A 26,014-nucleotide genomic window follows, 5' to 3' on the forward strand; every position below is an offset into this window, starting at 1 on the left:
ACACACAGCTTCACATAGCAACCATATACTTATACATATACATTATATACATTATATGTATACATATGTGTACACGTGCAAACCCATATTTTTATAATATTTATCTTTTACGAATGTACTTGCAGTAAATGCAAGCAAAAGTAATCTTAAAATATACGTATGTATACTATATCTAATGTATATATCTATACAAATAAAATTTTTATCATAATGAAATGCTATATTTAACAATAAAAATTTATAGGTACATAAGGGAATGCAAGAAATTTTTTTTACATTTTTTATTCAATTATATGAATACAGTACAATATGAAATTTGCAGGTGTTAACGATAAGATTTCTGGTATCGTGCTCTTGCACCTGGACCACCAAATTTCTTTGGTTCACACCGCCTTGGATCAGCAACTAAAAGTGTACGGTCATATTGAATAAGGATATCTTTTACTTCCTTTTTACTTGCTTCATCGACATCTAAAAAAAGATATTTCATATGAATAAAATGTATTTGCAATATGCTTATATGCATCTAATGTTAAATCTTTCATCAATACTTACACTTTTGATAATATGCCACAAGAGCCTTAGAAATAGCTTGGCGAATAGCATAAATTTGTGCTACATGACCACCACCATTTACTCTTACTCTAATATCAACTCCAGAGAACTTTTCCTATACAAGAAATCCAATAAATATAGTATTACTAAAATAAAGACGCCCTTAACATAGTCAATATGAGACACCACATCAGTATTATAATTTTCATAATCATAAACAGTCATTTTCGGAATAAGAAAGCATCATAGAAAAATATAAAGAAAATTTTGAAAGTTATTTTTCTGTCATCTAAACGAATGTAGATAGATATTTCTAGAATTCAATGGAATTGACACATTATCAAATACTTACTTTGCCGAGTAACAAAATAGGTTCTTGTAATTTATATTGCAATACTCGAGGTTCAACCAATTCCAGGGGACGTCCATTTACTCGGAGATTTCCACGGCCTCGTTTGCAGTAAGCGACCGCGGTTGCGCTTTTCTGTAAATAAACGTGTACATTTAGAAGAACACGCGCAAACATAACCCTACTCGTCTTTTAGTACTTAACACTCACTTTGCGTCCAAAGACTTGGACTGATTGTATGGGTTCTTTCTGTTTCTGAAAATAAAATTAAATGTCAGCTTGATATCGAATTAAATATTTATCTCATATAAAGAACGAAAAATTTACAGAACTTGCGATAGGAAAAACCTACCTTTTGCATGTTGCAAAGATCGTCGTAGAAAGGAAGTTGAACGGTGTTTGTTGAACGGCCTCGATGTTTTCGGTACGAACTACACTAATCAAATTCAAGCTTCAAATGACTTCCGTTTATAAGCACAATTCAAAAACGATTCGAGATCGATTAGTAATTAAACAAGTTTTATATTTATTACCAAGTTAGTATAGAAAAAAATACTCACGTTTAATTAATTCTTAACTTTGTCCTCCAACCTTATTACATATGATTTTATTATTTATGAAAGGATTACATTTATGTAATTCTGATAATGGAAAGAGACGCGTGGTAAATATGACAATTAATCTAATTGTATTGATCAGATTTTATATTGATTTAATATTGATTAGACATTAGTTTAATTTTATATAAGAACAATAAGATTTTTTTTAATAATTCAGTACAGCATATGTTAAGTACAGTATGTGTAGAAATGTATACAAAATATTATGTTCTGTTACAAAATACATCTCGTTTGGTCGATTCGTATTGATTTAACAACCAGGTACATTATATCTATAATTGCAACCATTAAACGATGTATCAAATACAAGACCAGAGGGGCAGTGGAATCTATTAATAAGATATTTGTTGTGTACTTGTTGACAATAGTAAAATATTGAACAATCTTTTGGATCTCGAACAAAACCTTCTTGCGTGCATATAGAGTCAGACGGTGTTGGTGATGGCAATGCTGTTGTTGATGATGTCGGTAATGGTCTTGTTACAGTTGATGAATCAGGTTTAGGCAATCTTGTAGTAGTAGAAGTCGGAGAAGGAGGCGGAATATATCCTTTCAGTACCCTGTTTATGGTGTGCAGAAGCGGATATTTATCACCACATGTGCCATGAAAGTCATCTGTTTCGACGCTCCACATCATCATACCTCCAAGTCCTTTGGACATAACGTACTTGGCCTTCTCTTCAAGAGATCTAGGAACATAGATATATTATTTTCTATACATCCTTATTTCTATATTTTTTATCTTTCTTTCAATGTTTTCATAAAGCGAATACTTACATGACGTCGTCGTATCCAACCCATTGGTTGTCTTTGAAAGCATAAGGTACACGTTGTTCAGGCTCGCGTTGTACGGTCCATCCCTGCTTAATATACTCGCAGATTTCGTTGTAACCAAGCATGCCACCTTCTTGCGTATAAGGACCAGCCCTTCCAGGACCAATGGTTGGAGAACCTATCGTATTATACGCGGAATTCGACAAGGTAAAGGATCTACCATAAGCGGGAACACCAAGAATGAGCTTGTCAGCTGGTGCACCTTGTTCAAGCCAATATTGAATAGACGAATTCTAAAACGTAAATGTTTCATTTCAGAATCAATATATCGAATATTTTGTTATCAACTTCAATAAAAATTAAAGATAACTGAGAATGCGATTTTACCACGTTAAGCTTAGCTTGCTCTCCTGATTCCTTAGAGGAAGGATATAGAGGAGCGTTAATCGCTGCGAAATTGTTCCACGATCCATTCAAGTCGTATGCCATTAAATTAATAATGTGAGGATATTGTGAAACTTGCGAGATAAGGTAAGATTTAGAAGCCGAGACTTCGGCAGCAGCGACCGCCACACTGAGAATATAACCATGTTTATCGAATTCTTCCCTTAATTCCTTCAACATTGCAATATAGTTTTCTTTGTCAGCTGGTTTACCACCACGCTGGTTTGGATATTCCCAATCGAAGTCGAAACCGTCGAAATCATATGTTTTCAAAAACCTAATCACGTTCTGAACGAATCGTGCACGTACGTTAGGATTCGCTACAACATTAGAATATTTCGTGGAACCTTCGTTCCAACCACCCATCGCTATCAAAGCCTTAGTTCCTGGACTCAGTTGACGAAGTCTGGTGAATTTTCCATAACCATCTCGGCCGTTTGGCAGATCTAGCCAGCTATCTAATATTCTAACGTTACCATCCTCAGAAATACCAACGAAAGTATAAATTATATGAGTACATAGATTTGGATCTATGTCGGTCGATTCGAATTGTCCAAGTCCACGACGATAAGCTGCCCAGCTACCATAGTAACAGACTATCTTTTCTGAACATTAGAAAGGAATTACGATATTACAACTTAAGTTGTTTGATATGGCAATTACATAGAAGAACAGAACATATCTGGTATTACGAAATTAATGAACTGATTAAATACTGATAAGGAACTTCAAAAATAATAAATGTATTGATTATTTACAATTTATTTATCAGTAATCATATATTTGATACTTACTATCGGCCTCGATGATTACAGTAACGTACACTATAAAAGCAATTAGAAACAGTGCCTTCGACATCTGAAAATAAACAATTTTTTTAAGTATAGTTCACTTAATAATTGATAATTTCACCAATGGAGATATATATGAAGAACGAAGAACTTAGTGTGACATGTCGTATTCTGATAAAAAGGATATTAAAAATTCTCACTATGATTATAAAGTTTTCATATTTTTCCTTTCATATAAATTAAAATCCTTCAATCGTATTTATATCGATCTTTAATTTTTTGTTTAAATGATTATCGATTTTAATAAGACCATAGATATCATTTCATAAGTATTAATTATAATTAAGAAAATAAAATACGTGAAAGAAATTTTTTAAAATGGAGTTTGAATAATTATAATGTCAAGCGTCTCGTTCATACATATTCCGAATATTTCTTTAATTTAAAAATTGATACAGACGCGTATGTAAGACAAATTGCGATAAGTTGCGTAATTGTTTCTTTAACATAAAAGTGAAATAAAATAAAGCTAAAGAAAATAAAATGAATAGCTCTGTGAAAAGTAATAAGAATAGACAATATTGTTAAATGAGAATAAAAAATTTTTAAATATATATTTTATGAAAAAATTTCAAAATTCCATAGTAAATGAAAATTTTATCTGTGCCAGATACAATATTATATAAATATTGAACACAAAATAAAGTTAGATCAAGATAGAAGGAATATTACCTGTCCGAGAATTGGAAAATTAAATTTCCACTTGTTTCAACCAGTATTGATATGTTATAAGATATCAGACAATTTGTCGCCTCTTAGCTTAAGAAGTATTCCAAATTTATTTATCGTGTACAGACATCGAGTAATAATTGTTTCTCAGATTTCCTTAACTCAGACCTTTATATACCTACCGTAAACTTCAATCGCAATCTGGACGCGTAATCGGAATTGATAATTATCGCTGTTTGTCTTTTTCCCTTATATCATTGCATATCCTCCACCACTCCACCAGACGTTTACTATGTTAAATATGACAGTTCCTTTGTACGAAGAAAACATTATGATGAAGTTAGCGCAAACGTATTCATTAATGTCTAAATCAACAATAACGTGGTGTCAAAGATGCGAAAATTGTAAATATTACATTTGCAAGTATTGTATATAATATTATGGAAAACAATTAGTTTGAACACGGTGTCTCAGTATTTCATCACGTTGCATTACTTATCAGTTGTTTCCGAAGAATTCGTGAATCCATGATTGTTCTAAATTAAATATTATGAAAGTTGATTTTACTGTCGGATGATACTTTTCCAACAAATTTCGCGCGCAAAAATATCTGATAAAAAGCGTAAATATGTACCATTTATCATTTCACCGTGTTATAGAGGAAGTTTATATTATTTACACACTTATGAACACAATCTTAAACATAATACTATAGGATTTATAAGAGTATAGTTTAAAACTCACATAATTTTTATAAATACAGTTTTATTTATATATATACATACATTTCATAAGATTCTAACAATATTTTAATAAAATTATCTGCTACTAAATTATTGTAATGGAAATGAAGAAGATAAAATGAAATATTATTATAGATTTGGAATTTATAAAATTTTTAGAATCGTTTTTTTTTCATGATTTTATTGTTTCTTATAAGTGCCATTCTACGTATATACCTCCAATACTGTTTTGTGTTTGGGTCTAAATCTGATAATTTCAGTGGTTCAGTTCTGATTTTCCACAACCATTCAGGATATTCAGAATCTGGCTTTAATTTTATATCTTCTCCTTCTTTATAAATGTTTGATCCACATACATAATTCAATAATTTATTGATATCTTCTTCAACTGGTAAGTTTATTTTTTGCTTAGTTCCTTTTACCTTCTTTTTATCAACAACTAAAAAATAAAACAATGTATTTATGAAACCATTTGACTAAAATGAATATATAAGTATTTAAAAAAACAAATTTTGTAATAGGAAGTAACAATCTATGTAAATTAAACAATATAACATGTATGATATAACCTCTACTTTTGATATGAACATAGAATGTTAAACTTATATATAATGATTTTACTAAAATGTATTTTTACCTGCATAATTTTTCACTTGTATCGTATATTGTATTGCAATAATATTTTCTGTAATTCTAGGTAATCGCAAAATAGATAAGAGAGACATAGTATTAACCACAATGATATAAACGGGTGTCGGTACTCATATGCCGAAAGCATTGAAATAATCGTTCGAAAATTGAATCGTGAAATATCAACATGGAATACGAGGAAGTTCACGTTCTGTGCATGCGTAACATACTATTAATATCTTAGACGGAAACAGAAATACTCTATTCATCTCTGTCTATCTCGCAAGAACGAGAATTTCGTTATCTTCCATGTTGATTTTTCACGATTAGACACAACTCAATTTTCGGATGGTTTCCCCTAGCGAGTGTCAAGACCTGTTTATACGATCGTCGTGGCCGTAACTAATGCAGTTACATCTATGATAGTTATTCTTTGCTTAGTTATTTCATTACGCGGAACTTTTAAATGTTGACAACGGTAATAAATCAAATGCGCAATGACAAACAATAATCGTTAGGCTTATGTTAGATTTAGTTTTTTTACGATTTAATAAAAAATCCTTAGTAACTAACTATAGAGCATGACCATATCAATATTTTTTTAAATAATTAAAATTAATTTTATGATCCTGTGGAACAATATACTAATTCATTCCTTTATGTTTCGCTTATGTAATGCCAGTAAGCAACGATAGAGTAACGCGGGTAGGTTTTATCGTAAAATGATAGAGCATATTGCATATCTCATAAAGAAGTATTTTTAATTCATACTTTTATTTTTACATTAATTTTCTTATACTATCATATCTCTTTTGATTTATATTATAGGATAATTGAAATAATGTCATTTAATGTTTTAGTCAAAAGCAGTAGATTTTGCTATAAAAGGAATTAAAGGAGAACCAATAGTTAGTCATACAGAAAATCAAGAAAACAATAATTTTTTGACAATTGCTCCTGCTTTACCTATTTTACCTGGAGCTCCTATACCACCAAAGTTATTTAAACGCCGTTATAATTTATACAGGTATTTACTTTTTAATTAAAAATTATTTATGATTTTGGTACTAAAAATGTTTAAAGCTTTGTATATAAGTTTTACATATAGTCCAACAGATTCTCCGTATGACATAGAACATGACAAGATCGATGGTTCTAATGCAGTTACTTTACAATGGACAAGCGAAGGGAAGACTGTCATGGCAACAAGAACATCTACAGAAAAAGAGAAAAGTCCTGACAGAATATGTCTTGATAGACGAGGACTTACCTCTTTTCCAAACATAATTGGGGAGCCACGTTTACGTTTATTATCTCTTCAACATAATCTTATTACAAAGATTGAAAACTGTAATTTCTCTCAGTTAACAAAATTGGTGTTTCTTGATCTATATGATAATCAAATTGAAAGAATATGTAATTTTGAAATATTAGAAAATTTAAGAGTATTATTGATTGGAAAGAATAGAATAAAAAGAATTGAAGGATTAAAGCAACTTTCTAAACTGGAAGTTTTAGACCTACATGGCAATCAAATTGTACAAATTTCGGATTTAAATAATCTTGTATCCTTAAAGGTGTTAAATTTAGCTGGAAATAATATTAAAACAATAGGATACCATGATTTTCAAGGTTTAGCATCATTAAAAGAATTAAACCTCAGGCGTAATAAAATTAAAAAATTATTAGGTTTTGATGAAACACCACAACTGCAAAAATTATATTTAAGTAATAATGATATTTACAAGTAAGCATTTTATAAACATATATAAAAGATATGATGCATGATGTAATTATAGTAATATACTTGATAATTATATGTTGAATATTTAATATTTTAGAATTGAAGATATAGGAAATCTTGTTAAAGCGTTACAGCTTAGAGAAATAACAATTGATGGAAATCCTGTAACATTGAATGGGGATTATGTTTCTTTTCTTGTATCATATCTACCAAATTTACAATTTTTATCAGCTATGCCAATTACTGAACAAATCCGAAGAGCTGCTGTGGCATGGAGAACGACGAAGGAACAAAGTAATTCAACCTTTCTAAACCTTAGCGCACAAGTTTGTATGAATGCTCGAAGAGAGGAAATTATATCAAACGCTAAAATAAGTTGGGAACTTCTCAGATGTCATTCCAGATCATCCACAAATAATAGCAATAGTAAAAACGATATTCGAAATAGTAATATTAATACAGTGCAAATTCAGAAATCAAATAAATTCAATATATTAAAACCTAAGAACTTAGAAAAAGTAAAGTCGAAAGGTTTTGGGAGTTTAACATCTATAAATGAAAATATAGAAGCAACAAAAATAAATATAAAGAAAAGAAGTAATTCTAGCGATAATTTATTTCGATTAAAAGATACAACTAAAGCATATCCACTAGAATTTAAACTTCCACCAATTTTAGATTCTATTGTAGATAGTTTAATAAACAATAAATTTGATGAGAAAATAAAAAAAGATCTAACAAAGACGAAAACCGAAAGCGACACTGAGAGTACATCAAATAGTGATTCAGAGATTCCAGAAGGTCATGAAAATTTGCAAAGTTGTTTAAACTCTCATTTCTTAAACTCTAATAATTATGCTTCATCACGCGATGTTAGTAAAATTGTTAATAATGAAACATTTGATTCCATTAATGTTTTCCCATCATCAGAAATAGTTGATGAAAAGGATGATCAGCCTTATGAAATATCGAAGTCTTCTAAGCTGTTAATGAATGAGAAACAAGATCTAACAAAAATATCTCAAAGTACACAGTTTCACAATCAGCATGGTCTAATTGATTGTCAATCAAAATCAAGCACTGATTCTTCTGGATATTATTCTTTAAGTTCTAAAACTAATAGCATTGATAGTTGTAAGTCAGTATTAAGTGACCTTAGTACCTCATCTACTACTAAAAATATATTGCAAAAATATAAAAATTTAGAAAAAGACAAGAACAAGGTGAAGAGTGCACAAGGGAAAAAAATAGTATGTTATAAAAGTAATAAAGCAGCAGCTGCTAGAGCTAAGCATAAAGCCATTACACCACCAAGCCCAATCCCATTACAAAATACATTAAAAGAAAGAGAACAAGGTATGAGGCAATTATAATATCTGTATTATGTTATTACTCTTATATCTTTATTATTTTATAGGAGGGGATTATTTAATAGAAATAGTTGGCCGTTGTTTGAATATTTATGGTCAAGGTGCATTACGTTTTATTGATCGACTTTGGGACTCTTCAAAAGCTCAAGACGTTAATATAGTTAAATTTAATTATGTACAGTTTAATGATGTAGCCAAAGTGTTGTGTAAAATAAAAAATAGATTTCCAAATTTAGAACATTTTATGTTCAAAGAAACTAATATTAGTTATCTTGGGCAGCTCAATGCATTAGCTGAAGTGCAGGGATTAACAAGTATTCATATAGAAACTGGAAATCCAATTATATCAAAGGATTGGAAAGTTTATGCTATATTTCGACTAGCTCACTGGGGCTTAAAAATTATCAATGGAAAAGAAGTAATTATTCCTTAACTTTTCTTATAAGTCTGTATAACAATATTAAAAGCCAAGAATTACTAATTCATATTAATAGAATTAACAATTTTTTTTTTCATAGGTCACAAATGAAGAAATTGATTTAGCAAATGAAGAATATGCTGGTCTTGTTGATATTGTGATGTGTTCACTGCCAGAGTCTTTATTACAACCTTTATTACAAAGACTTCATTTAGAAAAAGTGCAAAGACAAACTGGAGAAATTACTGCCAAACAATTTTTACTTAACAGTGATCCAGCTCTAAGAAGCGTTGTTGCTAAGGAAGCATTGCAATGGAGAAAAGGAAGTATAACACAGGTAATCAACTATTCAATAAATATTTTTAGGATGAAAAAAAATATTTTAATTCAATTCAATTTGAATTTTTAAATAACTGCTTTTAACTGCAGGAAGATCTTATTTGGAGACATAGAGGAAAAATACATTTACTAAATTTAATAAACCTTACTGTAGATGCAATACAAAAGTTACAACTACTCGAAAACAAATGGCCGAGTATTTTATATGAAATAATTCATACTACTTTGTTTGATTTTTCTGAGATGGACGAATATATGAAACGCTGTAGTAAAACACTCGAAAATGATAAATAACAAGTATATCAATATATAATTTATTGTATATAATGTATGAAAAAGAGAGAGACAGGATTGATAAAATTGATTTAAATACTTTTCATAAAATTATACAGAATTATTGTTAAATAAACTTACAGGATCATATAAATTTGTATGAATTCACAGAATATGTTTTTATATATTTACATAGATCTAGTAGTTTGATACGTATAATCTTAGAACATACTATATTTATTTGTTTTCCTGGTTAAACTTTTCTGATATGTTTAAAATATTTGCAATAATAAATGAAAATGGCATAATATTCAAGTTTTGTATAATTAAATCTGATTTTATGTAAGAGTTTATTGTAATATTAATATACAATGATGTATCTTATGTATGTATATGTAACAAATTAGAAACTTGTTAATTGGAAAGATATGTATAATTCTTAAAATAATACTTAAAAAAGAAAGATTTACAAGCACAAATGGATTGCATTTCATAAGAAAATAATTTAAATTTTTGAAAAATTTTTCACTTATGTCATAATTACTGCCCATAAGTATATGCCAATAAGATTTATCAATTCATAAAAATTCCTATTTACAATAATGAAATGCAATTTCATATAGAACAATCATTTATCACTTTGTTCCAATAATAGATTCTACGCTAAAAGAGATCGTCGATTTCTTTTCCAAACAAGGTCCACTTTTAGCAGCAGAAATATTCTTTTGATCATTCACAGAGGAAGTAAAATTGTTAAAACTTTTCTTCATCTTACGAGGTTCCGCGACCTGTTCAAACCACGGGATCGTGGAATACATACTTGGGAAGGGTTGTATTTTTTTCGAACCTTCGGATTCTTGTTTGTATTCTTGATTTTGTGACAAACCATTCAATAATGGAGCATCTGCGGTAACTGTAATAAAAATATGCTATAAATGTACAAAAATACCGAACAAAAAATGCTAATATCATAGCAAATAGTTAATCGACGTTAATAAAGTATTATTTACGATTCTCCAGAGTTTCACATATGTTAAAAACAGCTGTCGCCATACGTGCGATACTTTTTACGATTACCTATGAATTCTCCTCTTCTTGTAGTTCAAATAATATCAAAGAATACATGCAAAATCAGGGAAGACCATAAAATAGGAAAAGAATAAGAATTCAAACGCGAAAAAATTGAAATTAAAGATACGTTTTCTTTCCATTGATTTACTATATAAATTTACTATATAAATATTAACTATAAATACTAACATGCTGCAGGTAAGCCGTGAATCGTTTTCAATCCATAGAATCCTTGGGTTACGCTAATGCTGGTTTGCGTAAAATGTAATTGATGACGTTGAATATTCTTCCCTCTTCGACAGACTGGCGTTTGATCTGTTTTCAGTAGATACGGCGAAGCAGACGTATCAATCGGGGTGTGACAAACGCTCGAAACGTTTTCACCGAAGAAATTTCCTTGAGCCTGTTGTTGTCTTCTGAGTGCAACTTGAGCGGCCATCACCCGTTGCCTCTCGACCACCAGCAAACAGCAAGGACAACGACAGTCCTTCCACGCACACGATCTTTTGTGACCCTTCAGTCCGGAAATTACACCGTGGTTTCTACATCTAGCGCACTTTGGACTCCTCAAACGTTGCTCGATTCCGGAATTCACTTGAGTCGAATTACCGCTTTCGGTCTTCATCTTAAATCGTTGTGATACTCCGTACAGAGAGTATATCTTCTTCAAGATTTCCACGAATAATTACTATTTCTTGTTTCTATCGCATAAAATTTATTCGTGGAATATTATAAGAATTATTGTTGGGATTATACGCTGTGCAGTATATGTTGATACAGCATTTCATATTTACAAAGAGATTCAAGAAGTTTCTAATAATCACTACGTTTATGGATTACCGATTCTTCAGCACGACCGGTTTGTTAATAAATGTGACGAAGTTAAATATTAGCTAATGAGAAAATTCGTATATATTTCATGGAAGAAATCACGTGAATTTAAACTCGTTCGCCGATATATCTCGCGAAACACCCGTCAATTTCCCTTGTTTCCAGCTTCCTGTAAGATTCTACCCGATGAAACAGTCAGTGTACACTGTTGAATGAGTTATATACATAGTGGAATCTTTTTCCCTCTGTCGAAGGAGGTGTCTCCGCATCTCCTCCTACCAATTCAAAATGTATTTTTAGAGAAGGAACATGTTGGGATTGGCTCGAAACGCGATGTAACTCCGCCACTTTTGTGGACCAGGAGCCAATCGAGGCCAGCTTGGATCTCGTTCTTCTTATTACTGTCAACTTGTATCACCTCGAGAAAAAGGCAAAGATCTTCGTTAAACCCGTACAACTTCTTTGATTACGGCCACCGTGACGGAATCCTACGGATCTTCCGTAAGCAAATAGGCACAGAGAGCGGTTTTATACAAAACGGCTAAGATTTATCGAGCATGACTCCTTGCGGGCAACAGAAATGCGCGTGCTTATTTACCCTTACCGACAAAAACAATTTGAATGAGACGCATCGATTTATCATCGTCCAGATTAAAATAAATGATTCCTGTATTCGTTCTTCTTTACACTTCAAGTATACTATTTTCGAGAATTTAAGAATCAAAATACTACGATTAACAAGTATCGTATTTTATAATTTGTATATCAATTTGTAGAAAAGAAGAAATGGCATATAAAGTTCTGTTTAGTTTCCCTTTGAAACCTAAACCTGGCGCTTCCTCTCCATCCGTCAGAGTATATAGATTTTTATCCAAGACAAGGGAAGAACATAACATTCAGGTTTCTCCAGCACTTAACTGCTGCCGGAGTCGAAAGAACACTCATACGTTAAGAAAACATACTCGAAACTAATATTAACTGTGCGTTGGCAACATCCGAGAGGATCGTATTAACGAGCTCTTAAAGCAAGATCACAGAAAGAATGCCATGTGGCCGCAGCTGGCGGTGTGTACCGTTGTTAGCCGAACGTGATTCTCTCTCTTCTATTTTTGCAGTACGGAATAGGACGAAAAGGGGCAGGAAGATTGCACTATCCTTCGCTTCCCGATACTCGAACGATATTATATTTTTAGTTGTAACCGAAAGCGATCTCGTCTTCTTGGACATTCGATGACGTCTCCACGGCTGAACTTTAGTAGCCATTTTCTACGTATAAACTGTAACTCTCAAAAGATTCGTATTCGACTAGTCACTTAAGTGAAGTACTAAGATATAAAATTCGAATGTCGATGAAGAAAAGATCGTTCTCTTAAAAGAACGATAATGCCTGTCGAGGGAATCTTTTTTTCTTCGTAGACGATGAAAGGAGCGAACGATCAGACAAGTTTAAATTTACATCGACGCCGGTAGGCACCCGTGAAACGTACCGAGGAATTTTCCCTAATGAGCGTGGAACGAAGGGGTGTCACTTTAGACGTTTCTCCGTTTTTCCTATCGGACATGGACAGCTTTGCTCGAGGGTGTTGTCAGTACGGCAAATATGTTGACAGGTCATTCAACATCTTCCCATCGTTTGCCCGTGGTGGACTCTCGTTGAAGATGTGTGACTGAAGAGATGTTGCACCTCGGAATATCCATAGCTAAGATTGGCCCTCCTCGAGACTGTCCTTGCGAGAACAACGTGCTCAACGAACCAAGAATTTTAACAAGAATTATTAATAACGAGATAAGATGAGAGCGTAAAATGGGGGGAAAAAGAGAGAAAAGAAACGAAAACGTTTTCTCCTAATTCACTTTAAGATTAAAAGTAACTTTAAAGCTATTTTAGAATCGTATTAAAAAAGAAGAGGGAATGGCAAAATTGAAAATCGAGTATCAAAAGTAGGCAATGTTCTTGGCTTTTTGACAACTTTTCGACATTTGCAAGTCGACACACTTTGCATTTGTTCGCGTCCTGGGGGCTGTACGCGAAACACGGTAACCCGAAATCCTGGTATACAAAAATTAATAAATCCATCAATTTAACAATTGCAAAAGTCCCTTACGGTTGAAATCCTCGCGCGTGCCTCTCAAATGCGCGCTCGTCGGAAGTGGAACAAAACGTGTGGGCCTCGAAGTTACAAACATGTTATGTAATTCAAAATTCAAAGGATAAATTAAGCAAACAAAATATCGCGACCATAAGCAATTAACCTTCCCGAATAGTTCTAAATATATGGTAAAATTTACGTAGCAGCGACATTGCGATATTTGTAATGCGATCGTTCACGAAAAAACTATAAAACTTCTCGATTTTAAGTATCGTTTCATTCCTATAAGGTAAGATGTGTTGCAAAGATGTATATTTGCACGTTTTAAAGATATTCTAAGAAGAGTGACTCTGAAATGCAAATAACAATTCAAAAATATAATTCTTGAAAAGCTGTATCATACAACGATAGAATATTTTTAGTTTATTGCCGATACTATATTTTTCTGACATAGTTATAACGCTGGTGAACAACCAGTGATCGAGCTCAATAGCGATGCCCCACTGTACCGATAATTTTGTTTGGTACTTAAGCAAGTTTATCGTGGGTTTCACGGGAATGCTCTTCTTTTACGTGGTTTTCCTGAAAGAAAGGTAACTTTTAGCTACGGGAGCGAACCGAGAAAGCAAACACAACCATCGTAAAAATACGTGTGTTACAGGGAATACAGTTGCCTATGCAAACCAAGAGCAAGAGAACTCTTACGGCGTAAAGGGGAAAAGTGAGTCACGTTGGTCATACGTGCGAGATTTCTTCCATGATTTTTTCCTGTTTTCTTTTCTTTTTCGTCAATTAATAAATAAATGTTCTTATTATGTATATATATGTTTACATACTGATATATGAAACTGATTATAATATCCGAAAGGATATCGCGCATCGTATGACCAGCAATATCATGTGCATAGCATAATCATAAGTTCTAATACTTAGTACTAATTCCTGCCCTTTAGACGTTCAGACAGATGCGACTGCAGAGAAGGGTAAGCATGAAATCATCGATAATATTCATTGAAAGATGATATTAAAAATTCGATAAAAATGTTATTGTCTTCTATACAGAGCTCAAATCAAAACCTATGCTTGCGGCTGTAAAAAACGTTTGGACATGTAAGGACGTTCTGCCGCAACAGTGATAAGACGTTCGATTTTTTTTCGTATTATTTTAAAAAATGACATATGACTTTTAGGGTATGAGAAGATTCGGGAATGTTTTCTGGAGAACGACCCAGCTATCGTATCGAAGACCGCATTTGTATTAGGGAAAGGTCTTCCTAAAAATGACAATGGTAATTTCGACTTCCCCAGCAAATCGCTGTAAGTCTTACCATCGTGAATGATTTTCACGATTCAACAATTCAGTGATCTCGTGGTTACTTCGATTGCAGACGTATCATCGGTAAATTGCATGTGCTGTGTAACGTTGCTCAATCAGAAAACTAAGGTAAGCGGAAATGTATTGTTCGAGTGGAATGCGATCGTATTAACGACAAGAATTTTTTGCGCGAATTAGTTCACAGAGTCAACCACGAGCGTACGAAGAAAACGATTAAGTAGACACTGTATTTATCGCCATTGCAGCGGTCTCGTATGCGCCCGGAAATTAGTGAAAAGAAGAAAGAACAGGCAACATTGCGTTCACCTACGCGTTTCTCAACAGGCTATTTCTGATTATTGGAAAATGTGCGATAAATCGGTGCATGGTGAAAATAATATTAACGAGACTAAAATATATCAAGAAAATACAGGCGGGAAGGAAAAAACCATGAAAATAACTCACGAACATAAAGAAGAAATATCGAAGAAGCATGATAAATATGCGGCGGAAGAAATTGGAAAGGATATAGTATTAAAATCAGAATGTAAATCTCTGTATGTTTACCCTAATAAGCCTTGCAGTGATTGCAGTATCTCCCCATTATCTCTACAAATAGCTAAAACTACACACGAAGAGAGCGAAATTAGAAAATCGAATAGTTTCAAACACATTTGTGATAGTAATACGAAAAATTTTTTAATGTACATGCAGGAAGATACCTCTAGTGCTTTGGAAAGGAAGAGCAGCTCGTGTAGAACTAGTAAAATTGATACATCGCACGAACGTTCAAAGAAAACTTCGAGTGAAAAATGTTCGCCAAGTGGCACAAGTTTCGGCGAAACCACTAATACAGATGACTATATGAATTCAATTTTGTATTACGATATACAAAAAAATTGTGCGTCTACTGCTAAGAAAAAATCATCAAAAAATTGTTTGAAGATTGAAAAAGACATTGAATTAAAATTGACTGCTGAAGCAGAAATAAAAAATACAGTGAAAATTAGTTCACATCAAGAGTCGGACGTTGATAGAATCAAAAGTAACTTTTCGGACAACACGCGGGCGTACTCTTTGAAACAAAAGCAAAAATATAATTCAAAACATCCTATAAATAAATCGACTACAAAATTGCAAAAGAAACTTCCATGTCGTAACATTGAAATTATTTCAGGTATGCAACAGAAAGATACTTACCCTGTTTCTTGGTATAAAAATACAGTGTATCAGAGAAAGCTGCCAAAATGTCCTTGTCAGAGTTGTTATTGCGATGCAAAGTTAGTTACGTCATTTTTTAACTTTGATCAATACACTGTAATATAATACTAAATTTTATCTCCGTTACCAAAATGCATTTTCTCTTTTCAGAGCACGTAATTATAATGATTCCCAATGGAGTAGCAGTAAAAAACAATTCTTCTCACATTTGCAGCCCTATTCTTCGTTTCAATCACGATACAATACGTTATCTATGAATTTGCAACAGCAAAGGAATAATTCTCCATATGAATGTCCAAGGATGAAGAAAAAAATTGATTCAAGGGCCGATTATAAATTTTCACCGTCTCATGAAACTCGTTCGTCGAAATTCAAACCACAATCGATGCAATATAAAGAGAAACCGACTTTGGTCATCTTCAAAAACAGAAGATCCAATAGATCGAGGAATTCGACGAATTCGTTATATAGTTCTTCGACCACTTCTACCAGTACTATTAAGAGACCTGTTCATGACAATTTAGTTACGTCTCAGCATTCAACCTATAAATCATCACGTTATACGATGCCTTCGAGTAATCAATATAAGCATAATAAGAACAGAACAAAAATAGATACTACTTCTCCGTTGTCTTCATCATCAAGCTTATCATCGTCCAAACAATTTCATTCTTGGACAGTATTACCACGAAACGCTGTTTATCATAAACAAGAACCGATTTCTTCCTCTTCGTGCACAGACATTCACAGATGGAGAAGAAGATACCCGGAAACGAAGAAAAGGACGAGTTCGTATCTTTCATCCACTACCTGTTCTTGTTCGTTCTCATCGTTATCGACATTTAGAGATTATTGTTTAGAGGAATCGGAGAAGGAAGCAAGGCAAATTAAAAAGTCGCGGAGAAAACCAAGATTTAGTGCACAGAAGAAGAAAATAATATACAGGGATGAACGTCACGTTAGATGGAATATTAAGAATATGTATTAGGATTAGAAAAGTAAAAGGAAGAAAATGAACAGTTACATGAAAAGCATAGAAAGAAAAGAATTATTGATGTAAGAAGTATATTTTCATCATAGGTACACGTGAAGAAATCACAATCATAATTTATGCCTCGATATTATTTAAATAGAAAGTCCACGCAACAACGTTGGTAAAGTAACATTTGTGACGTGCTCTATTCTTTTAGTAGAACCATCGATAAAGACATAATTCAAGCGTGAACTCGGTTAAATCGTAAATTTATCGTGTGACGATGAAACGTAAGCAACAACAGTAACGAGTACACGTAATTGGCAGGTACCGAGTTAGCACTGAAACTCCGTGAATAAATTGGACGTGGTGCAAAGGAGTGACGCGTCCCGTTGGACGTTTGGAAAATCTGAAACTCGATTAATATGCGTCGTGTCCGTAGGTGAAGAGTCTATAAGTAGATCTTCTACGGACACGAACGTCAGTCATATTCATATATTATGTTCTGACCTGGTAGACGAAACCTTCCTTTACGCTAACGAGATATCTGCAATGGTTAACACTATACATACATCAGGCAATGCCACGATATACATCTTTGCCAAATATCTCAACTACAATTTCGTTGTTGTGAAAAAAAGGTCAAAGGATTCTTTCGCTTTATTATGTGTAATCGTAGACTTTTGAGTGAAGAGATCTTCCTTTTTCTTCTTATTCGTAGATAATGTATGTTTGTCTCTTCTATTTGATAAAAATGTATCTTTATAACATTATTGTGATGTATCGTTTTTCATAACTTTTATGAAAGTTAAATAAAATATGCTTACTACTATCATCATAGTTTATAAAATATGAATCGAAGTTCTTTTTCAAATTAGTGATACGAGCTGAGTGATTGTTTAGGTTGAAAAGAATTTCAGAATGACTCTTAACGTCGTATCGATGTCTGTGCATACAAAGTCTTTTTTCCAAAGTTCTCTCGTCTTAATCTACTCGAGAATCTCTCTGAATGGCAGGCTTTGTAAAGGAAACGTCGCAGCTGCGTCCCTTTCGCCTCGTATTTTGCACGCATTCCGATGAAATAAAACGAGAACAGCAAGGGTGCCGACTTCAACCGAGAAGAAATATTTCGAAACGGGATGTTAAATGAGCGAACTGTCCAACTGTCACTCTACCTAGTACCCAGTTTCTTTAGCACTTAGCGAAAATATGAGCCAAAATGAATCTATATATTTTCGGTGTTCATGTTACAAATATACGCGTAACGCTTGTACGTTAGATATTCTTTGTTAAAAAGACTCTATTCTAAAATTATATTTTCACTCTTATTCGTCGCTTTAATTTCGATGAAAAGAATAGAATTATATAATGCAATGTATAAATTAATTTTTGAATGAATTGATTTTATTTACATAGATATATATATATTTAAAAATCATTTAATCTATCAATATTTATTGGACCAGGTATACAGAATAAGGAATAATTGTATTTTGTTTAAAGCATTCTCCGATCCATTCGCTTTTAATAATTGTTAACGATGCCTGGGATTTATTCTCAATTAAATTTTGCAGTTCAGTACCGGTGGAATTATTATTGATAAAAATATTTGTCACAGAATCGTCAATAGTTTCTCTAATAGTACCACCCATAAAACGAAATTCAAATTTTGATAAATCTGATGGGTCATAAAAATATCCCACGATACCACGAAATAGAGAATAAGGTGACACTTCACTATCAAATAATTCTTGATCTATTTTTTTCATTTCTGTATAATCAAATTTAACATTTTGCTCCTAAAATAATTTTATATAAAATTTGAATTACCTATAGAAATTTGATTTAGTAAAATAAGTAAATGAACGTGATACCGTATCTTCGACTTTTTTGAACGAACGTAATAAACTCTCTTCGTCAGCATCTATAGTAAAGTGATCATAATAATCATCATAATATTGTGCTAATCGTCGTTTCGTTGATTCACGACTACATATCAAATCCCATGGTAAAAAGTCTTGTAATGACGACCAATTTTCTTTTTTGGTAACCCGTCTAAACCAATCCAATGTTACCACATCATACTTTTTACTTTGTATGATGCAACTTGCTCTTACCTAAAGAATTTTATTCGATATATCGACTATTCGAACAATATTAATTGTTAAATTAAGATCCAAAGCTGATAGTAAATAGCACATTTACCGTTTTAACGTTACCAACAATAGTACAGTAATTTTCTTTTAAAGGGTTTTGTACAACATTTGCTCTGTGTTGCACAAGAATTTCTTCAATCTGTTCTTTAGGTAACTCATCGACGCCATTTATCACGCAAATTTCTTTATCATCAAAAAGTCGGGTAAGATAAACCGGTGGATTGTCATAAATGTTTGGTTTCATTGATTTCTCTTCATATTTTATTAAACGTTGTTTCTTTGTTTTACTTTCTTGTTGTACTTTACTTTCATGTGCTTCTTCTATATCTTCATAAGATATTTCTCGTTTTGTTAATTTCTGAATTGGTTGCGTATCCTTAAAAATAACAAAAATATTTGTTATTTATATTGTAATGATATAACATATAATAAATCATTCAATTATGTACCTTAATTAATAATTTCAAGTTATCAGTTGTACAAACGTCATACCACGGTTTATCCTCTCTAACACTTGTAACTCTAGGAAATCGTAAACTGTATCCGGTTGGATAATTATTACTACATATCATTTCCGATGCTTTTATGGTCAAAATGATGGAATCCTCAGGACGAATCCACAAATTTGGCTCAACCTAACATATTAAAATGATACTAAAATATAACGAATATTTACTTCCGTCAACTCACCTTGGGAGGTATAACATTTTCAGGTCGTTCTGTTTGCCACTTATCTTTAAACATTTTTCCGAGTTCTTTCAATGTATTCATAGAAAGACCACTACTGACTGATACTACAGATAAAAATTTTGTAGGATTTTCACCAGGAGTTTTTGTAGAAGAAGCTACGCCCATTAAAAAACTATTTACTAAACCCATAAATTTTCTATTGTAATAACCACCGAGAATAATTAAATCTATATCGTGTACCAAATCTCCAGAATACTAAAAGATTATTATTTATAGTAACAAAAAAAGTTATAACAATATAAGCAAATATTATACAGAATATTACCTCAGCTTTTATTTTATAACAATCAGTACCATTTCGTACATTTGGTTTATATTTACTATCACATTTTTTTACTACAATTCCTTCTTCTTTATTCCTAATACTTTCATTGAATATTTCACATAATTTCTCGCTTAAAAGCAGAAATTCTATAAATTTATATGTAAAAATTTCTTTTTTCTTAAGCTGTCGATCATAACCAATTACCTTTTAGAAACTCTAGTAGATTTACATAATAAAAGGCAACCTTCTTCCTCTTTAAATACATCTTTTAAAATTTCAAGTCTTTTTTCATAAGGTTCGTTATTAAGTAAAATATCATTATGCATAATAATATCAAATGCAACAAAACATTGTTGATAAGGACTATCTTTTGAGAGTTTCTTAACATCATAGTTCATTCCCTTTGAGCCTAACAATTTCCTTTCTTTATGCCAACCCATTAATTCACCATCTAAAATGACTGATTTTACTTGAGGATTTAATAATCGACCAAATACACCGCTCATAAAACCTGAAATGTATAATTTTGATACCATCATAGAGATCATATCATCTTTACAAAAATATCTATTTAGTTTAATTTATATATAATATATTCTAATCGAATTGCAACACATATGTACCTGCAGAAGTAGTTTCCCCAAAACCAGGCTTATTTGTAATATCATATCCTTGTCTTGTAAAATACTTATATTTGCCATCTTTCATATGTATTTGAGATCGCTCGCCATCATATTTGCATTGCACAAAGTATTCTTTTCCTCCATTAAAAAGTTTCTTTACATTCTCAATTTGACATTCTTCTAATAACATAGGCTTAAAATGAGAAAAAACTTGAATATCATGATGATACCTCAATTGAGGATCATATAATGTGTCACAAATTTGTCGCAAATTAGATGATACATTAAACAATGAATTTGCATCTGGATGAAAAACTAAAAAAAACATATCACTGTTAAATAATATTGTTCTAAATATATTTTTTTATATATTTTTAAAGTAATATACAAAAAATAAACCTTGCAATATCTTTTTCGTTCCAATACCAAGATTCAAACTTTTTAGAATAATTCGTGTTATCCATTTAAATTCTAATGCGTTTGATTTCCTTAATAAATCTTTGAACGTTTCATTTCTTTTTAACGATAAATTATCGAGAATAAAATTGATTTGTTCTATTGTGATATGAGGACCTTCATATTGAAAACGATTTTTCAAAACCGAATAAGCTCTATCCGCAAAATCGCGACGTATAATATTTTTTGCAGTTGGAGTTCTAAAACATTTTAGTTCCTTTTAAGATTTATGATTATAGCACACTATTAATACTAGGAAAAGATAAATATTAATAATCTTACTTGTACTGTTTAAGTTTAATTGCATCCTTACTGTTTTTCCCGAAACAAAATATACGAATATAAAGATTGGCAAGAGACTTTTCTTTTAAATTATATGCCTCACGTTCTCGTTCAAGATCTGGTAAGATTAATCTTAATATAGGAAAGAGTGAAACATCCTGTAAAAGAATTTTATTGAAATATTATGATTTTAATACATATAATCATTAATAACTTTAATTTAAAAATTCAAAATTTTACCATATCTGGATACTCAGTTTTTAATTCACGACCCATATTACGACATTTCTCAAAGAACTGCTCCAAAATATCAGCTTTCCTAGATATTTGTGATTTCTTAGTATCAAAGATTTTCTCGAATATATCGCACAATTCCACAAATTCAATTTTACTAGCTAATGTTCCATTCATTTTACTCCTGTATAAAAAAGAATAGAACTCATTAATTATTTGAAAGGTAGAATCAATGTAATTTAAGAGATGAGATAGTTTATTTATAAAAATCATTTAATTTCTATAAAAAAGATTTACATCTTTATTTACAACATAATATAAGTTTATAAATCATATACAGTAATAATAATATATTGTAAATAACTTTCTTAAATTAAATCGTAATATAATTTTCAAGATACATTCTTGCTAATAAATAGTTTTCAGACTGTAAATAAATAAGATGTAGATTAAAGGCAGCTTCTTTTCTTAAATCTAAAAGATATGAATTCTTTTTAACTAAATCTCCAGGGTCCTTATCAAGTACTAATTTATAAAATTGTACAGCTGCTGGTAATAAACCAATTTGATGAAATGCACGACCCATATTGTAGTATGTTTCTTGTTCACCATCTTCAGTGCGGAGTTGAGAATATTTCTTCAAGAAAGCAATAGCTGGAATAGAAAATAACAAATATTCAAATGTTTTTTTTTTATGAATATATTTCCTAAAACAAGAGATTAAATAAGTTACAATCTCTAATTTATTTTTCAGTTGTAATTACCTTGACTTACAAGTTGATTCTTTTTAGCAGAAAATTTCTGACATGCCATTTGTAATAAAGTTACACCAATAAGTAATGCCAATAAGGCACTGGGTACTACTTTGAAAAGAGAAATATAATCATTAAGAGCATATTTATATGTTCCCGAAATAAGACAGTTGTTTGCATGCATTATATGCAAGTATGAAAACACATCTTCTCTTCCAAGGAGCCGCATGATAAATCTATTGTGTCTACAATCTTCTGCTTTTTGCACAATAATATTTAATAAATTCCAAGAATTTGGTTCCTGACAAACGCGTATTAATTGTCGTACAATATTATATCCATGATAAGAATCATTGTTATAAATACAAGAAAGTAAGCACAAAAACATGATATGAGAATTCCTTTTCTCAAATCTTTTAGATGTTAAAGCACTAGAACAGATTCTTTGTAGTAATCCATACTTTTTTAATGTACAAGCCAGTTTACACATTTGCAAAAGTAAGAGAAATTCTTTCTTCTCACTTAATTCCGTATTATTTAGAAATGATGGTGCATTTTCTTCTTCAAGTTTTTCGCCACGGGATAGTCGATGAAGTTGCAACGTTTCCAAACGTTGTCGTACTACATATGCTCTAGTTAATGTATTTAATTCAGCTTTGTTTCTTATGTTTGCGCAATGTCTAGAGAAAAGTAGCATACCAGATTGAAAATATTCATCATACTTTTTTACTTTAAAAAGGAGTAATGTCCTTTGATATATTACTTGTGGATCTAAAGTATCTGACTCTGGATCTTGATTAAGAACTTCTATTGCTTTGTTATATTGACCTTTTAATTTATACAGCTTAGCTAATGCTGTTCTTGCACCTAAATGTTGAGATGATAATTGTCTAACAACTTCATATGATTTTATTGCTTTTTTTAAGTCTTTGCAACCAACCCAACATTCCGCATGTCGTAACCATACTGCAGCTAAACTATAATTATTACTATTTACTAATGGTTCTAATAGCATTAAAGCGTGTTTAAATTCTTTTTTCCCCATCAAAGCTTCAGCTATATCTAAAAAGAGATCACCAGAAATTTCTGGATTTTCATTTAAATAAAAGTTGGGTAAAAAATTCTCAGCTAATTTCATCTGATTCAATTCAATAAGTATTACAAGAAATTTTGCCTTCAAGTCAACGACAACATTATCTGGCACTCCACAAGATTCTATTTCACATATATTGCTATCTTCTAATTCTTCTTTTTTCTCATTTCCAAATCTTTTTATTATTAAATCAGAGTCTTGAGTACCATCAATGGTTTTATATTTTACCCAAATGCTGGTGTATGTGGTTAAAATATTTAAACTTCTTTTAAACTTTTTTAATGCTATTAGTATTTCAGTCATGATATTAACTTCTTCTAGAGTAATGAAACTAGGACATTTTGAAAAAATATTTTCCATTGCTTCTAGTGCTTGTTCATTATTGTTCTCTTCCATGTATCGTTTAGCTAACATTTTAGCATACTTAATTATGTTTTGACCATCTTCAGGTTCTAATTGATGAACTAACTTCAAAAATCCTTTTAAATAAGCTCTTTTATCTCCATTACGATCTAAAAGTTGAGCTCTTGTTTCATATAAAGTTACATCTTTTGGGTTTGCCTGAATTGCTTTATTATAACATGTTATAGCTTGTTTTATGTCTCCACCTTCAAGAGACATATTAGCCAACCTCACCCATTGATCTGCATCTTTTGGACTAAGATGCGCTGCTATCAAAGCAAACTGTAATGACTTTTCTGGCTGATCTGTTTCATATATCATTGCTAATGTGTGAAATGGTTCTGGAGCACTTGGTACTTGTCTATTGAAACATTAAAGAATTTATATTGCTTTATTTATTATTATTTAGGAATGACACATTATCATTTGAAAAAATACACCTGCCTAATTATTTCCATACATATCTGAGCAGCTAATTCTGTATCTCCTCTAGCATATCTTAAATTTGCTTCGCCCATAAGACCTTGCAGAACAGGTGGGAGTGTCCTTTTTTTTCGTTTATGACGTATTTGTCCTCCACTTTGTGGTTTTGACGTTTTAGACTGAATTGTTTTATTTGTTTCTACTTCTTCATTCTCAAAATCATTTCTAAAAACAAGAAAGTTTGTTTACTAGGAATTTTATAAGAATACACAGATCCATATTAGGCTGCTACCTAGAAAAATCCAATTCTGCAGTTTCTAAATCTACATCTTGATCCATTCTAGAAGAATATTCAGAGAATGTCAACTCTCCATTTAAAAACTGCTTTGTTAATTGATCCTCTTCATCTGCAGTTATTAATAAATCATGACCTTCTTCTTCTGTGGTAATATCCATAGCAGAAGTACTTTGTCTCGAATAAACATCTGATATAACATTTTGTGGCACATCTTCTATTTCTAAAGCTTGTGCTTCAATAAATTCTGTCATATCAACATTCATGTTATTTAAGGCATTTTCATCTAATTCTTCTATAATCACAGGAGCTATTGCACTTTTTTCATCGAACGCCATATTTTTATCCTTGAGCTTTTGATCTGTATCTATATGCACTAAATGTTATTATCAAATTATTCACTTTTCAGTCATACCACAGAACACTAAAATAAATATAAGACTAAACTCATGTATCTTTAAGTTTAAAGATTTACACATTAAATAGAGATAATACAATTATCACACATAATATGTGATATATGATATGAATAATAAAAAATATATTATTTCTTAATAAATATTATTGCTGTACAATAAAAATACATTAAAAATTTTTATTGCATGGTACTGATTTTATATACGTATTAAGAGATTATAAATATACAAATATTTACATTTACAATGCATGTTAGTCGCGTGAAACATAAATGTCATACAATACGCATATTACATCTATAGCATATCATTAAAACACTTTTTATACAATATTATCAATAATTTATACATATTAACATTCGTGTACTTATATTGTAAATTAAATATTTATGAGAAATAAATGTATATAAAAGGTTAAGTTACCACATAAATTGTTTACCTCTTATTAAAGTTCTAGTAGAGTGATTAATATTAGATTCTTGGCACAGATATAACTTTACAAATATACATTTGTCTTAAACATACAATTATTATATTTTTATTTCTGCGTCTACAAGATAACTTATACTTTTGATATTGACATCATC

The 26,014-nt window shown here is 31.3% G+C and overlaps 7 protein-coding genes across 18 annotated transcripts; 2 read left to right on the top strand and 5 right to left on the bottom strand.

The window, feature by feature from the left end:
- Nucleotides 1-237: 237 nt before the first annotated feature.
- LOC126922118 (40S ribosomal protein S16) lies at nucleotides 238-1,363 on the bottom strand. Its single transcript, XM_050734393.1, has 5 exons — nucleotides 1,257-1,363; nucleotides 1,115-1,159; nucleotides 908-1,039; nucleotides 556-670; nucleotides 238-471 (listed from the first exon to the last, which is right to left on the bottom strand). Exons 1-5 carry the CDS (start codon nucleotides 1,263-1,265, stop codon nucleotides 326-328), a joined length of 447 nt encoding a protein of 148 aa, XP_050590350.1. The 5' UTR covers nucleotides 1,266-1,363; the 3' UTR covers nucleotides 238-325.
- Nucleotides 1,364-1,587: 224 nt separating this feature from the next.
- Nucleotides 1,588-4,429, bottom strand: LOC126922101 (chitotriosidase-1-like). Its single transcript, XM_050734357.1, has 5 exons — nucleotides 4,266-4,429; nucleotides 3,537-3,600; nucleotides 2,686-3,347; nucleotides 2,302-2,591; nucleotides 1,588-2,213 (listed from the first exon to the last, which is right to left on the bottom strand). The coding sequence occupies exons 2-5, from the start codon at nucleotides 3,598-3,600 to the stop codon at nucleotides 1,775-1,777; spliced, it is 1,455 nt and encodes a 484-aa protein (XP_050590314.1). The 5' UTR covers nucleotides 4,266-4,429; the 3' UTR covers nucleotides 1,588-1,774.
- A 581-nt stretch (nucleotides 4,430-5,010) lies between these two features.
- On the bottom strand, nucleotides 5,011-5,883 carry LOC126922119 (39S ribosomal protein L54, mitochondrial). Its single transcript, XM_050734394.1, has 2 exons — nucleotides 5,643-5,883; nucleotides 5,011-5,444 (listed from the first exon to the last, which is right to left on the bottom strand). Exons 1-2 carry the CDS (start codon nucleotides 5,728-5,730, stop codon nucleotides 5,161-5,163), a joined length of 372 nt encoding a protein of 123 aa, XP_050590351.1. The 5' UTR covers nucleotides 5,731-5,883; the 3' UTR covers nucleotides 5,011-5,160.
- Nucleotides 5,884-5,966: 83 nt separating this feature from the next.
- LOC126922086 (leucine-rich repeat-containing protein 49) lies at nucleotides 5,967-10,204 on the top strand. Of its 5 annotated transcripts, none has more exons than XM_050734303.1 (7): nucleotides 5,967-6,113; nucleotides 6,496-6,662; nucleotides 6,744-7,382; nucleotides 7,477-8,735; nucleotides 8,797-9,167; nucleotides 9,268-9,504; nucleotides 9,597-10,204. In XM_050734303.1, exons 1-7 carry the CDS (start codon nucleotides 6,102-6,104, stop codon nucleotides 9,798-9,800), a joined length of 2,889 nt encoding a protein of 962 aa, XP_050590260.1. In that variant the 5' UTR covers nucleotides 5,967-6,101; the 3' UTR covers nucleotides 9,801-10,204. The 5 variants fall into 5 exon arrangements, with proteins under 5 accessions (XP_050590260.1, XP_050590263.1, XP_050590262.1 ...); XM_050734302.1 differs by lacking the exon at nucleotides 5,967-6,113 and adding an exon at nucleotides 6,134-6,340; XM_050734304.1 differs by lacking the exon at nucleotides 5,967-6,113 and adding an exon at nucleotides 6,343-6,389.
- Nucleotides 10,205-10,414: 210 nt separating this feature from the next.
- LOC126922114 (uncharacterized) lies at nucleotides 10,415-16,638 on the bottom strand. Of its 2 annotated transcripts, XM_050734388.1 has the most exons (4): nucleotides 16,514-16,638; nucleotides 16,287-16,401; nucleotides 11,040-11,551; nucleotides 10,415-10,692 (listed from the first exon to the last, which is right to left on the bottom strand). In XM_050734388.1, exons 3-4 carry the CDS (start codon nucleotides 11,473-11,475, stop codon nucleotides 10,415-10,417), a joined length of 714 nt encoding a protein of 237 aa, XP_050590345.1. In that variant the 5' UTR covers nucleotides 11,476-11,551; nucleotides 16,287-16,401; nucleotides 16,514-16,638. The 2 variants fall into 2 exon arrangements, with proteins under 2 accessions (XP_050590345.1, XP_050590344.1); XM_050734387.1 differs by lacking the exons at nucleotides 16,287-16,401; nucleotides 16,514-16,638 and adding an exon at nucleotides 13,169-13,576.
- Nucleotides 14,226-17,441, top strand: LOC126922095 (uncharacterized). 5 transcript variants are annotated; one of them, XM_050734344.1, is made up of 7 exons: nucleotides 14,226-14,364; nucleotides 14,433-14,492; nucleotides 14,725-14,754; nucleotides 14,834-14,881; nucleotides 14,962-15,215; nucleotides 15,285-16,366; nucleotides 16,458-17,441. In XM_050734344.1, the coding sequence occupies exons 5-7, from the start codon at nucleotides 15,108-15,110 to the stop codon at nucleotides 17,293-17,295; spliced, it is 2,028 nt and encodes a 675-aa protein (XP_050590301.1). In that variant the 5' UTR covers nucleotides 14,226-14,364; nucleotides 14,433-14,492; nucleotides 14,725-14,754; nucleotides 14,834-14,881; nucleotides 14,962-15,107; the 3' UTR covers nucleotides 17,296-17,441. The 5 variants fall into 5 exon arrangements, with proteins under 5 accessions (XP_050590301.1, XP_050590303.1, XP_050590304.1 ...); XM_050734346.1 differs by having other exon boundaries at nucleotides 14,226-14,881; nucleotides 14,962-15,088; nucleotides 15,160-15,215; XM_050734347.1 differs by lacking the exon at nucleotides 16,458-17,441 and having other exon boundaries at nucleotides 14,962-15,420.
- A 1,221-nt stretch (nucleotides 17,442-18,662) lies between these two features.
- LOC126922088 (DNA ligase 4-like) lies at nucleotides 18,663-26,012 on the bottom strand. 3 transcript variants are annotated; one of them, XM_050734309.1, is made up of 12 exons: nucleotides 25,867-26,009; nucleotides 22,053-22,230; nucleotides 21,813-21,970; nucleotides 21,474-21,730; nucleotides 21,075-21,389; nucleotides 20,656-20,962; nucleotides 20,452-20,581; nucleotides 20,127-20,381; nucleotides 19,886-20,071; nucleotides 19,486-19,812; nucleotides 19,155-19,397; nucleotides 18,663-19,079 (listed from the first exon to the last, which is right to left on the bottom strand). In XM_050734309.1, exons 2-12 carry the CDS (start codon nucleotides 22,221-22,223, stop codon nucleotides 18,735-18,737), a joined length of 2,694 nt encoding a protein of 897 aa, XP_050590266.1. In that variant the 5' UTR covers nucleotides 22,224-22,230; nucleotides 25,867-26,009; the 3' UTR covers nucleotides 18,663-18,734. The 3 variants fall into 3 exon arrangements, with proteins under 3 accessions (XP_050590266.1, XP_050590267.1, XP_050590269.1); XM_050734310.1 differs by lacking the exons at nucleotides 18,663-19,079; nucleotides 19,155-19,397; nucleotides 19,486-19,812; ... (6 more) ...; nucleotides 21,813-21,970; nucleotides 22,053-22,230 and adding exons at nucleotides 22,299-22,700; nucleotides 22,811-24,654; nucleotides 24,738-24,941; nucleotides 25,009-25,387 and having other exon boundaries at nucleotides 25,867-26,012; XM_050734312.1 differs by lacking the exons at nucleotides 18,663-19,079; nucleotides 19,155-19,397; nucleotides 19,486-19,812; ... (6 more) ...; nucleotides 21,813-21,970; nucleotides 22,053-22,230 and adding exons at nucleotides 22,299-22,700; nucleotides 22,811-24,654; nucleotides 24,738-24,941; nucleotides 25,009-25,435 and having other exon boundaries at nucleotides 25,867-26,000.
- Between the last annotated feature and the right edge of the window lie 2 nt (nucleotides 26,013-26,014).

Source organism: Bombus affinis, chromosome 11, assembly GCF_024516045.1.
Source record: "Bombus affinis isolate iyBomAffi1 chromosome 11, iyBomAffi1.2, whole genome shotgun sequence".
Classification (NCBI taxonomy): Eukaryota; Metazoa; Arthropoda; class Insecta; order Hymenoptera; family Apidae; genus Bombus; species Bombus affinis.

What these genes read in the sequence shown, in the direction of transcription:
- LOC126922095 (XM_050734343.1), top strand. Translation starts at nt 15,108, where the DNA reads ATGATTTTCACGATTCAACAATTCAGTGATCTCGTGGTTACTTCGATT. An exon ending in TGCTCAATCAGAAAACTAAG is followed by an intron (nt 15,216 to 15,284) that starts GTAAGCGGAAAT and finishes TGCGCGAATTAG; the next exon opens with TTCACAGAGTCAACCACGAG. An exon ending in AGTTGTTATTGCGATGCAAA is followed by an intron (nt 16,367 to 16,457) that starts GTTAGTTACGTC and finishes TTCTCTTTTCAG; the next exon opens with AGCACGTAATTATAATGATT.
- LOC126922118 (XM_050734393.1), bottom strand. An exon ending in CTATTTTGTTACTCGGCAAA is followed by an intron (nt 671 to 907) that starts GTAAGTATTTGA and finishes TTTCTTGTATAG; the next exon opens with GAAAAGTTCTCTGGAGTTGA. An exon ending in TGTGGCATATTATCAAAAGT is followed by an intron (nt 472 to 555) that starts GTAAGTATTGAT and finishes ATCTTTTTTTAG; the next exon opens with ATGTCGATGAAGCAAGTAAA.
- LOC126922119 (XM_050734394.1), bottom strand. Translation starts at nt 5,730, where the DNA reads ATGTCTCTCTTATCTATTTTGCGATTACCTAGAATTACAGAAAATATT. An exon ending in ACAAGTGAAAAATTATGCAG is followed by an intron (nt 5,445 to 5,642) that starts GTAAAAATACAT and finishes TTTATTTTTTAG; the next exon opens with TTGTTGATAAAAAGAAGGTA.
- LOC126922086 (XM_050734302.1), top strand. Translation starts at nt 6,311, where the DNA reads ATGCCAGTAAGCAACGATAGAGTAACGCGG. An exon ending in ATTAAAAGAAAGAGAACAAG is followed by an intron (nt 8,736 to 8,796) that starts GTATGAGGCAAT and finishes ATTATTTTATAG; the next exon opens with GAGGGGATTATTTAATAGAA. An exon ending in GAAAAGGAAGTATAACACAG is followed by an intron (nt 9,505 to 9,596) that starts GTAATCAACTAT and finishes TTTTAACTGCAG; the next exon opens with GAAGATCTTATTTGGAGACA.
- LOC126922114 (XM_050734388.1), bottom strand. Translation starts at nt 11,475, where the DNA reads ATGAAGACCGAAAGCGGTAATTCGACTCAAGTGAATTCCGGAATCGAG. An exon ending in TCACGGCTTACCTGCAGCAT is followed by an intron (nt 10,693 to 11,039) that starts GTTAGTATTTAT and finishes TTTTTATTACAG; the next exon opens with TTACCGCAGATGCTCCATTA.
- LOC126922088 (XM_050734309.1), bottom strand. Translation starts at nt 22,223, where the DNA reads ATGAATGGAACATTAGCTAGTAAAATTGAATTTGTGGAATTGTGCGAT. An exon ending in AAACTGAGTATCCAGATATG is followed by an intron (nt 21,971 to 22,052) that starts GTAAAATTTTGA and finishes ATTCTTTTACAG; the next exon opens with GATGTTTCACTCTTTCCTAT. An exon ending in TTGTTGGTAACGTTAAAACG is followed by an intron (nt 19,398 to 19,485) that starts GTAAATGTGCTA and finishes AAAATTCTTTAG; the next exon opens with GTAAGAGCAAGTTGCATCAT.
- LOC126922101 (XM_050734357.1), bottom strand. Translation starts at nt 3,600, where the DNA reads ATGTCGAAGGCACTGTTTCTAATTGCTTTTATAGTGTACGTTACTGTA. An exon ending in TGTAATCATCGAGGCCGATA is followed by an intron (nt 3,348 to 3,536) that starts GTAAGTATCAAA and finishes TCTAATGTTCAG; the next exon opens with AAAAGATAGTCTGTTACTAT. An exon ending in AGCAAGCTAAGCTTAACGTG is followed by an intron (nt 2,592 to 2,685) that starts GTAAAATCGCAT and finishes TTTACGTTTTAG; the next exon opens with AATTCGTCTATTCAATATTG.